The 12,213-nt window shown below is 45.7% G+C and overlaps 1 protein-coding gene across 7 annotated transcripts in view; it reads right to left on the bottom strand.

Annotated features, from left to right (window-relative positions):
• Positions 1–12,213, bottom strand: part of SNTG2 (syntrophin gamma 2) — a 383,441-nt gene that overhangs the window by 152,856 nt on the left and 218,372 nt on the right. For all 7 annotated transcript variants that reach the window (XM_032172122.2, XM_032172124.2, XM_058426468.1 and 4 more), the window contains exons 7-8: positions 10,403–10,490; positions 3,968–4,059 (exon numbers count right to left, since the gene is read on the bottom strand). In XM_032172122.2, coding sequence (XP_032028013.1) covers positions 3,968–4,059; positions 10,403–10,490 — 180 coding nt within the window. The remainder of the gene's footprint in view (positions 1–3,967; positions 4,060–10,402; positions 10,491–12,213) is intronic.

The raw sequence follows: 12,213 nt of genomic DNA, 5'->3' as shown, positions 1-12,213 counted from the left end.
TGTATCTCTACCACATTTTCTTTATCCAGTCTATCATTGATGAGCATTTGGGTTGATCCCATGTGTTTACAATTGTGAATAGTGCTGTAATTAATATACACATGCATGGATTGTTGTCATAGAATGATTTACATTCGTTTGGGAATATACCCAGTAACAGGATTGCTGAGTCAGATGGTATTTCTGGTTCTAGATCTTTGAGGAATCACCACACCGTCTTCCACAACGGTTGAAAGAATTTACATTCCCACCAACAGTGAAAAAGTGTCCCTATTTCTCTGCAGCCTCGACATCATCTGACTTTAACGATCGCCGTTCTGACTGGCCTGAGATGGCGTCTCATTGTGGTTTTCATTTGCATTTCTCTGAGGATCAGTGATGATGAGCCTTTTTCATCTGTTTGTTGGCCACATAGTTGTCTTCTTTTGAGAAGTATCTGTTCATGTCCTTTGCCCACATTTAATGGTTTTTTTTCCTTGTAAATTTGTCTAAGTTCCTTGTAGCTTCTAGATATTAGACCTTTGTCAGATGGATAGATTGCAAAAATTGTCTCCCACTTTGTAACTTGCCTGTTCACTCTGATGATAGTTGTTTTTGCCGTGCAGAAGCTCTTTAATTAGATCCCATTTGTCAATTTTTGTTTAAGTTTTTCTTTAAAAAAACAAACTTTATTTTAGGTTCAGGGGTACATGTGCAGGTTTGTTATATAGGTAAACTTGTGTCATGGGGGCTTGTTATACAGGTTATTTCTTTACCCAGGTATTAATCCTAATACCCAATAGTTATTTTTTCTGATCTTCTCCCTCCTCCCACCCTTCACCTTCAGGTAGGCCTCAATATTGAGTCTTGATAGTCTTCTAAAAAGAACATATTAAACCTATTTTTAAACTCTGCAATTCAGATTCTCTGTAATGAGTTTAAATAACCTGATGATGCTTTATTCTGGAGCTGAGCTAACCATATGAATAACTACAAAGAATCTTAAGTTTAGCACTTCTTTTTCTCTTTCTCTTGCTGATAAGGAGGATGAGGATGTCTGAAGATGACATATTCCAAGCATTAGGCTAGTCACTTTACCCATGGCCCCTCCGTAATTCCACAATTACTCATTGACCTGAGGATCACAGCCACCAAAGCCTGAAGTACCAGAAGAACTGGGAGAACCAGAAGAACCGGGAGAACCAGAAGAACCGGGAGAACCAGGCAGCCTCCCTTCAACGCTGCTGTCATGTTACTTTTCCATTGCACTTACCAGAGCCGCAAAGACTGTCTGACCTTTCCTGAAATGGCACCGAATCATGCCCCATGCTCTGTGTCTCCTTCCAGGAAGAGTTTAGAGTCCACTCAACAAGCTACAGCCACACAATGGGAGAAAAACCCTGAGGATAACTGCACAGAAAGGGTAGGAGGACAGTGTCTCCCTGCTGAACTATGCTGGCTTAGGGACGGGGTGTTGCAGACAAATGGAATTGTACGATCCTCTTGTAAAATTAATTTTAAAAAGACTCCGTAGGAAAATATTAAAGAATACGGAAATAAATGGAGCAGTATTAATTCAAAATAGCACAAAGAAATATGCTTTCCATAAGCAGGAAAGGTGAGTCAAAAAGGTTTGATTCTCCCCAGTAAATCTCGCAATTACAGTCAAAATCCCAACACTGTTTTTTGTAGAATTGGATCAAGAGCTATTGAAATTCACAAGAAAAAACAAAGAGAGAGGATGGAAAAAATAGAGTGAGTTAGGAGGTGGCAAGAGGGCAAGGCCTACAGATGACACAAATTGATGATAAATACCTAGTAATTACATAGTGTGATATTGCCATTGATATTGACCAACAGAATACAACAGAGGTCTCAGCAGCACACGCCTGTGCTCATGGTGCTGGTTACATGTGAGCCGTGGCATTGCAGATCACCCAGAAACAGTGTTGAGATAACTGGTTACCCATAAAAATGCACCTGGAACTCTACCTTTCACAGGTGTAATAAAAATAGATCTCATGGGATTTAGAGACCTAATGTGAAAAGCAAACGTTAACAATATTTAGAGGAAAATATAAGGAAGTATCTTTATGAACTTAAGATAAGAAAGATTTCTTGAACAAAATCCTAAAACCACGAAACCACAGAAGATAGCACAAACAAAATGAAAATGACAAGTTACAAGCTGTAGGAAGAGATTTTTAACCCATTAATCACCAAAATATTATTACCAAGTGTATATTAAACATCTCAATGGATTTGTAAGAAAAAAGATCGCCTTAACAGTAAATGTGCCAAAGAGATAAACAGCATTTCACAGAAGAGGAAAAACCAAAGGAAAATCCAAACAGGAAAAGTAAACAAAACTCATTAGTAATGATGGAAATGAAATAGAGCCCCAGAGAGAGAACCATTTTACAGCTACTGTACTTTGAATATTAAGTCAAAAATTACCTAGCACTGGAGAGGCTGTGGCTCAACTGGAATTCCCCAGAGCTGTGTGACTATAAACTGCACAGCCACTTTTGTAGAAAACTTGCTGTTATTTTGAAAATAGAGCATCCTGGTATAATCTAGCACTCAGAAATTCTACCTTATAGAATAGCCAAGAGACATTTATAAGTATCTTTATGGCTGCACTTGTTTTAATGATGATAAACTAGAAAAACAAACATAAAACAACGGCAAAGTGTCCACAGGCAACTGACAATGGATAAACTGTAGTGAAATATCATACAGCAAACCTCACAGAAACAAACAGTAAGTAAATATGCAAATCTCAGAAGACTATGGCAGAATAATATTTTATAAGCCTTGCAATAAAATGAAATTTTACATATATATATGGATAAAACTTTTTCAATCAAGAAAATGACAAACACAAAATTCAGGATGCCTTATATCTCTGGGCAGGCCAGAAAATGGAGTATGGAAGACTGCACAGATGGAAAGCTAGGGACAATATTCTAATTATTGATTACAACTGCAATTTCATGGGCATTTGTTTTATTATTTTGCTTCATAACTGACACAGAGTCTAAATGCAATTTTTAATTATCAAGAGCTCAATTAAATGGTTAGAAATGTAGTCAGACATCTTAAACATAGATTGTACAAACATGAATATTTTTCTCTAGGTTCTCCCTGTGTATGAAGTATCTGGTCATTTTGATAATATGACTGGAACGATTTATAATAAAACATTTTTTCAAGCTGCCTACAGGATTCTACATTTCTCGTGCACTAATGCCTCTGTGGATGATGAATTCCCCAAGGGGTGCAGCTCACAGGTCACCCTGCGGGAGTCGGAGCCCAGGCTTCCAAGAGAGGAGGGCGTGAGCCCTGTGCCCCAGGGAGCTGCAGGTTCTCTCAGAGCCCAGGCTTCTGAGGAAGGAGAGTGTGAGCCCCATGCCCCAGGGAGCTGCAGGTTCTCTCAAAGCCCAGGCTTCTGAGGAAGGAGAGTGCGAGCCCCATGCCCCAGGGAGCTGCAGGTTCTCTTGGAGCTCAGGCTTCTGAGGGAGGAGGGCGGGAGCCCTATGTCCCAGGGAGCGGCAGGTTCTCCTTTTTGCTTGAGTCTGGTTTTCTTGGGAGGATGGATATTTGGAATGTGATTAAAACTCACTGCATTATACAGTGTTCATACCTCCTTAGGTGTTTTCTGTTAAGAAATTCACGGGAGTCTCACAGAAGTTTCCTAAAAATAACCTGCAGTCCTTCCTACAGTCATGGTGATATGTAAGTCAGAGGCAGGACTCAAAGAATTCTTGCTCACTGAGATGCTGTGAATTATGAACTTAAAATATCCTATAATGCAATCAGGATGTGTCCCACGTGGGAGTAAATGTCAACAGAACAGCACCTTGAATCTGTGTTCTAGGTATTTTCTCTCAAACTATCACAATTACCTTTAATTCTGTCTAGAGATTATCTCTGGGCTACTGATATTTCTGTTAAAATAAAATTTAACAAAAATCTATACGCTTACTGTGGTACTGGAGTTTCCATTCAGATGCAAACCGCTGTCAAAGAGGGGAGAGGAGGCCCCACTGCTGTGGTCGCTGGATGGCCCTGGGGACCCTGCAGCAAAACAAGAGAAGTTTCTTCCAATTGGTGCCCACTGACAAAGCACACTGTGACCATGCAGTGACTTCAGTTGTACCTATGCATGGGAAGTCACCAGTGCCAAAATGCCTGGTCACTCTCAGAGAAGCTGATGTCCAGTTATGGGCTGGGTCATCCCCAATGGCCTCTCACTTTCCTGCCGTGATATGGTCTCCTCACCAAGATCTGACCTCAGATTGAAGGGAGGGACCACTGCCAGCTCCTGTGAGGGCTCCCCAGGGTGGAGGGACAGCATCAGGAAGGTGTGCCCCTGGCAGCTCAGGCCCTCCTTGTCAACATGCCCCCCTGGAATGGTCAGCACAAGGCACCTTCTGTGATTGTGGTGTTCTCTTTTGACAGGAGATGATCATACCAGGCCACTCAAAAGGTTTTTTCCAGAGACAACATTGAAAAGCTCACACTCAAAGCACTTAGCACATTACGGTAAAACAGGTGCTCATAACATAATTTCCCTGGAAATACAGGCTCATGCAACCAGAGCTTACACCTGCTAAACAGAAGCAAGCCAGTTCATAGATCTTCATGCTGCATGGATTGCCCAGGGGACGTAGAGCGCTTTCATGCCATTTCCAAGGTCCTGGTAACAGCTCAGGGAGAAAGGCTGTATTTGTTCCTTTATTGTCCCTTCCCACCAATATCTTCAGGCTGGACTATAAGAGTGGGCAGCTCCCATGTGGCTTAGTGTTTCAGCCCAGCATTTTTGTGGTATTGCCACGTAAAGACAGATCTGTGAACATAGCAGCCTGACCATGCCAGATTCCCAGCCAGGTGGAACAGAGGCTTCCCAACACTGAGAACAGAGCCTTTGATGAATCCCTGAGTGGAGACCAGACCCTGTTGTTAGATCACCTGAGTGCCTGGAAAGAGGAAAGAAGCACTGAGAACAGCACTAGCAGGAGGACCTGTCACCAGCCAGCCATCAATCATCACAACCACGTGGTGCTGTTGCAGAATGGAGGCTTGAACTTGCACACTGACTTCTTGCAGGAAAGACCCCTGTGAAGCTGAAGAAAGCCTGGTGGACACAGCTCCGTGCATTTATATTTGGGATGCCCTGTTTTGCCATCTATTTCCTGGGATTAAAGTGAAGATCAATCGGCACCACATATGCAAAGTCATAATGTGACCACCAGCCTCGCTTGGTGCAGACAGGAATGCAATATGGCTTGGAGGCTCAAGAGCCTCTAACCTCCAATCTGCCTCTGCAAATGTGACGTGCAACGTCCAGCAAGTTACCATGGCTCGCTGTTACCCTTTGTCCAGCTGTATAATATCTACAAAGACTCATATTTTTAGAAAACACTTCATACCACATTCCTTCATGAAAATTAAGATATTGAGAAACTTGGAGAACTCTGGGGGAAACAAGAACTGCTTAACTTTTAAAGGGTAGTTGTCAATTTTACTAGATGAAGAACTTTTCTTTTTCATTGACAACTGTTTACTGTCTGGTGAAGACTCTGCTGTGGACCAGCCTCTGCTCCACACAGCACCCAGAGCATCTCACGGGGTCAGTGAGACAGCGCCTGAATCTGCCCTTTAGCGTTCAGAAGTACATTTCACTGTTATATATTTGAAACTCTTTCCCAGTGCCTGTTATTTTATATCCGTAATCACCTTATCAGTCAGTAATTTGGGAGGAAAATCAAAATATTTTTAATTACTGCAGTCTTCCAAAATCCCGAAGTCCATGCCGTAGACAAAGGAGACGCATGACTAATGGCAGCAGATCCAAGCTGCCATTGACCGAATGAGCGAACAGGTAAATAGTCAATAAATTTACATTTGACAGTCACGCTTCCACTCTAAATTTCTATAAATTTATTTCTGATGAATGGGTACCTTGTCATCCATATCCCAGAACAGAAATGTGAATAGTTATAATATCTTTCATCTATCACAAATAAAGTTCCATTATTTTTTAAAAACCCCAATATCAAGAATTCTTAATGATAAAATAGACTCAGTTGGTGTCAAAGATAAACAATCATATTAGAAAACATATAGCATATGATCAGTGTTTATTAAAACACCTAATCTTAAAAAAAATTAACCCTAACCTATCAGAACTACTTAGATTACCCTCAGGCAATGCTGGTTGGAATGTAAAATGGTGCGGCTGCTGTGGAAAATAATTTGGCAGCCACTCAAAAAGTTGAGCCTCAAATCACCAGAGGACCCAGCAATTCCAGTCGTTGGCATCCACTCGGTGGGAAGGAAAACATCTCCGAAGAAAAACGCATTCACGGATGCTCATGGCGGTATAATTCACAATATCCCCCAAACAGGAGCAAGACAAACTCCCATCAGCTGATGAATGGATACACAAAACCCATACAAAGGGTATGTACATGGGTCCATATACACAGATATATTCCCTATGACAGATGCTAAAAGAATGCAGCACCGATGCCCGCGGCACTGGGGGCAGACTCTGAAACTACACTGGGGGAAGACGCCAGACACAAAGGCTCCCCAGTGCAGGATGCCATTTACAGAAAATGTCCGGAGCAGGCAAAGCCACAGAGACGGAAGGAAATTCCCGGCTGCCGAGGGCTGGGGTGGGGAGAATCGTGGCTGACTGCTAATTGGCACAGGGTTTATTTTGGGGATGATGGAAATGTTTTGGAATTAGATAGTAGCAATGCCTCTACAACGTAGTGAAATATTTAAAAGTGCTGAAGTGTTACTTTAAAACGGTGAATTTTGTGTTGTATGAATTGTATCTTTATAAAAAGACCAAGAGCCTGACTTGTGAAAAATAAAAGCCTACTTTGACTCAGTCTCAAATGGCTATTTATTTTCTCTTTGATAAACGTTTTAAAATGTGGAAACTGGACACTTTCCGCACAGATCTGCTGTGATACTCTCTTTCCCCACTCACTGGAGCTGCTCGGTGGATTTCTGCTTCATCAGTCAGAAAGTGAAGTCTGCTCAGGCACAGAAATTTTACCTTCACGGTGTGAATTCAGCAGAGGACGTTTCGCCTGAATTTATGGAGAGATTATGGCTGCCTTGCTTAAATTGTTATGGATACTAAGATTTTAACTTAGTATTTTTTATCGTAAAGAATGAAATAAAAGGAGAATAGACACTTATTGAATTAATGGAGACTCAGCACCCCTGGCCTCCGTGATCTGCGCCCCAGGCTGCCCTTTCCTGCATGTGCCCGAGGACGTGTGGGGTGGTCCGTTCAGCTGGGCCTGTCCAGGCAGAGCCGTTAGAGTCAGCACAGCCCTGCTCAGGATGCCGGCAGCAACGCTCATAGAAGTCACCAGGTCACTGGCAATGGACCCCAGAGCCTGCGGGTTTTAGTGGAGTCCATGGACAGAAGTCAGGATGTGAATCTCGACAGAGACAGCCTCCGGCCCCGCGGGCTCAGGCACCAGAATTGCAAGAGCTGCCCATCCTCAGAGGGAAACACAGGCTCAGTGCTATGGGGCTCCAGGCAGGGGCTCACGGTGAAAACCTCCGCCTGGGGCACTTCCTCTGCGATCTGGTGTTGCAATGTTGCTGCTGCTGTTGCTTAAATTCTGCTCCTTCAAAGGCACCCAGGGAAGCTGGCTTAGACGCAGCACCCATCTCACTCTGCCTGTGAAGTCACTTTGCCCAAGAGAGAAGTCAGGAACGGTCCCAGGGTGAGCGTCCTCGGGCTCCCACTCCCACTCCGCAGCATCAGAAAGCACCCCCTGCTTTCTGTCTGTCTCCTCCTTTATCTATGCCACCTCCTCCTGTCCAAGCCACTAACTTCTCTTCTTTTCTTTCTGGCAAAAATCTATGAAATGTCTTAGTTTCTTCCTTTGTGAGCCTGTATGGTCACAGCTGCTGCAGAATCTTCAGACACTCACGCTGCCCCCTCGCCGGTGAGTCCTCCTCCCCCATCCAAGCTCACTGCTGGGTCTCCTGATGTGTGTCTGACATCTGAGTCTCCCTGCTGGCTCCAAGAACTTCTGTGCAGCCCTCATCACGTCCACCCCCTTCCTGACTCACAGCAACGTTTCTCAAAACCCCAGGGGTGCACCACTGTGCCGCGTGTGACATTTCGCTCCCTTGAACTTTTGGCTGATTTGCTAACATGTTCTGCCTCTACGGCCCTGGGAATATTCGCCTTTCTCATGCAGAGCCCCTCAGCACCCCTTACTCTTTTCCTCAAGAACCCTCTAGGTCCTCATCCGTGCTCCCGTGGCTCCGTCTAGCAGGGGGAGTGGTCTCTGAGGACAGCAAGGCATGCAGTGAATCTTACTGATCCAGGTTTGCTACAGTGGCAGGAAGACTGATTTTCCGAAGATTGTGAATAGCATAGTTATCCTGCTGTGATCGATGGGAAAATTAGTTGCTGAAATGGATTTGTTCCTGGTCGCTCAGGAAGATGAAAGCAGAAGTCACACTATGAGTCTAATGATGCTTTTGATCAAATGCTGAAACAGGAAAAGTTCACTTGTCCCCCTTGCAGGGCTTGTGATGGGGGAGTGGCTCGCTTCTTCCGTGCCCCGCTGCTCAAACCTCTGGGGGCGGGGGTGCCATAGAGATGGGCCGGCTTTGGGGCTCCGACCCCTGGCAGCATCTAGGGGTGGATGTTTCCAGCTCCTGAAGCCCCAGTGGGAGTGTGTTCCAGGGTGCTCTGTTCTGCCGTCCGTGGGCGGCCTGTAGGCTTCAGTTCTGCCATCTGTGGGTGGCCTGTAGGCTTCAGTTCTGCCATCTGTGGGTGGCCTGTAGGCTTCAGTTCTGCCGTCTGTGGGCGGCCTGTACGCTTCAGTTCTGCCGTCTGTGGGTGGCCTGTACGCTTCAGTTCTGCCATCTGTGGGTGGCCTGTAGGCTTCAGTTCTGCCATCTGTAGGCAGCTTATGTTAATCAGCTCAATTAGACCCTCTGCCTTATCGCAAGGACAGAGGGCTTTCTGTATCCCGGGGTTCTTGCCTTAGCGTACCAGAAGAATCGGATCCCACGTGGGCTTGGAGGGTTGGCACAAGGTTTTATGGAGTGGTGATAGCTCTCAGAAGACGGATGGAGAGCCAGAAGGGGCATGGAGTGGCAGGGTGGTTTCTCCTGGAGTCTCGTCCAACCACCCCAGCCAAACTCCACATCATTCTGCCGGTCGATAGCCTGCCAGTGTCTGCTGGTACCTGTCAGCATGCTCTTCCACTCCTCTGCTCTTCTCCACGTCCAGCCACTTGTGTCTCTGCCCACTAGGGTCTTGGGGTTGTTATAGGCACAGGATGGGGGCGTGGTAGGCCAGGGTGGTACTGGAAAACGCAACATTTGGGTGCAAGAACAGGAGTGCCTGTCCTCACTTAGGTCCATGGGCACAGGCCTGGGGGTGGAGCCCTCACCAGGCACCCACCCTTTTCCTCCCAGCACTTCCCTGCCCCCCTCCTGTATCAGTGAAAAATCCAATGCATGATCAGAACTCAACAACTGATGTGCCTGAGAGGTACAGCCGGGCCACTCGGGGCAGGAGAGAAAGGAAGGCCTTGACAACGGGGACATCAATGGAAGAGAGAGAGAAAGTAAAACAGCCAATATGAACCTCCAGGGAGGGAAGCCGTTCCTTCCCATGAGAGAGTGGCAGGAAGCACAGCCCACCAGCCCGCATGAGAAGGAACCCGACTGTCGGCTCGGCGGGAGAGCCTCATTCCACGTCGGATGCCGTGGGGTTTGAGCCACCAGCAGATGTTGACTTCTGGGGAGCCTGGGCCTTGCCTTCAAGGCCTTTCCTGATTACCCACAAAAAGAGGGCAGTGATGCCCTTTGCTAAATCAAAGGAACGGTGGTGACTCCAACCTTTATAAAGCCATGACAGCTGAATAACATTAGTAAAAGTTACAACAACTATCTTCACTAAAACATTTTTCTAGATTTGGGGTTCATCACTTTCATATTGGGTCACAATTCAAGTATAATAGAGGATAACAAGCTTTGTGCCAAAATATGTCAGGGACTTCATAGCATAAATGTACCATTATTTTCATTTTTTGCACTGAAAATTTCTCAGGTCAACATAGGTATTTTAAATGTAAAATTTGCTTGTATGTTAACATATAGATAAATACAATCATGGTGAGTTTGCATGAAGGAAGAACCATGTAGTTAAGTGACAAGAAGCACAGTTGAGAAGCACGGTCTGATAACACTTCCTTTAAAAAAGCCCATGCCATGGTGCCTGCCTATGCTTTTCTTCTCTCTGAATATACGCTCAGGAAATGACTAATATCCCAGTCCATGCGGTAGCATTTGGATAAATAATGTGGCACAAAAGGAATTTCTCCAGCACCCTGGAATTTCTCCTCTTCCCACTTACCTAACGGGAGCTTCAGAAATGCCGGCGCTTCCCTGAGATACTCAACGGTGATGATAACTTCATCGCCAGCATTTCTCAGAAGATGCACCTGTCAATATGACAAAAATAGCTACGTTACCACCACAAAGAACCAGACACAGAATTAAAAACTAAAATCTCTCTGCCTCTCCTGTTTCCCAAGAATTCAAAGTTCATAGTTACCTCTGAAACACGGAAAACTTTGTGGGCTTCAGCTGGAGTAAAGAAAGAGTGGTTATCACCTCCGAGACCACCCACCTCCCACACTCTATCTGCGTAAACAAGTGCATGAGTGAGCAGGGGTCTGCCCGTATCATCCACAACACCAGGCTCTCTGCATCCCTAAGAATGCAATCCACCAGAAAATAATACCCTCGGAGAAATCAGTTTGTTACGACAAACAGCCTGTGTTCAGTCACTGGCAAAACATGGATTAACCGTGGCACAACAAACCACAAATACTAATTTAAAGATTTAAGTTCTCAGAAAATTAGTGGCTATCACTTCAAAAGGATGGAACTTAGTTCTGTGTTGGAATTTCAAATTACACTGTTTTAGTCACCTCATATACAATCCCACATGTTTCAACACAGCATCTAAAATCAGCTTTTTGTGCACAATGTAGTTGCCATTGTTTAAATCTGATTGAGACACTAAAAGTCTAGATGCTGTAAAGCTGTGTGTGTTAGAATTCACTGCACCTGCATCTGTGTCTTCCCATAACGCATAACCCTCCTCTGCCGTATCCTCCTCCTCCGAGGCCAGGCACAGCCCACCCCACCCTCTCCTCTACACAGAGCCTGCCAACAGTTTGGGCAGGTTCCTACCACACTTCATCCTCCCAGGCCAGGCACATCCCACCTCACCCTTTCCTCTACATGGAGCCTGTCCACAGTTTGAGCAGGTTCCTGCTCTACTTCATCCTCTTAGGGCAGGCGTATCCCACCTTGCCCTCTCCTCTACACACAGCCTGCCCACAGTTTGGGCAAGTTCCTACCTCACTTCATCCTCCTAGGCCAGGCACATCCCACCTCACCCTCTCCTCCACATGGAGCCTGTCCAAAATTTGAGCAGGTTCCTGCCCTACTTCATCCTCCTAGGGCAGGCATATCCTACCGTGCTCTCTCCTCTACATAAAGCCTACCCACAGTTTGGGTGGGTTCCTGCCCCACTTCATCACTCCCTCTGATCTTTCCTCCTCATTTCTTCAGTCACTTTCCATGCCCATCATTGCATACCTGGAGGATTACAGTTCTGCACAGCTCCCTAAGACACCTGATGTAGCTTGAGTGGGTTTTGAAGACTGGATTTAGAAAGTCTGAAAGTTCCCATGGCCTGAGATCCAACATAAATGCCTTCCTATTTCACCCGAGGACATTCTGTCTGGCATGGCTGGTCCACCTCTACCACTGGTGGTCCCTCCTGGCCCTCTGAGCCGCCCCACCCCGGCCATGCCTGTGGACAACCTTACATATGTCGGTGCTTTCACATAGATCTTGACCTCATAGGACAGCCTGGTCCCTTTTACATCATGAAATCCCACTAAAAACTCCAGACTGGAAACAGCAGAACTGCAGAAACGCTCCCCTAATGCCACTGAGCATTTTCAATATCCTTTCTTCTCCCTCCCCTCCTCATCCACTTCCATGTGGCTGGTGACCCTGTGTTGATGGCCTCCAGGTCGCAGGTGCTGTTGGGAGGCTTCACACACCAACTTGCTGTTGGGAGGCCTCCCACGCCCACCTCCTGTTGGGAGGCCTCACACGCCCACTTCCTGTTGGGAGGCCTGACAC

The sequence above is a fragment of the Hylobates moloch genome, unplaced genomic scaffold (genome assembly GCF_009828535.3).
Source record: "Hylobates moloch isolate HMO894 unplaced genomic scaffold, HMol_V3 SCAFFOLD_13, whole genome shotgun sequence".
Taxonomy (NCBI): Eukaryota; Metazoa; Chordata; class Mammalia; order Primates; family Hylobatidae; genus Hylobates; species Hylobates moloch.
The sequence above is the reverse complement of the archived record's forward strand: the minus strand, read 5'-3'. Positions and strand labels throughout refer to the sequence as shown.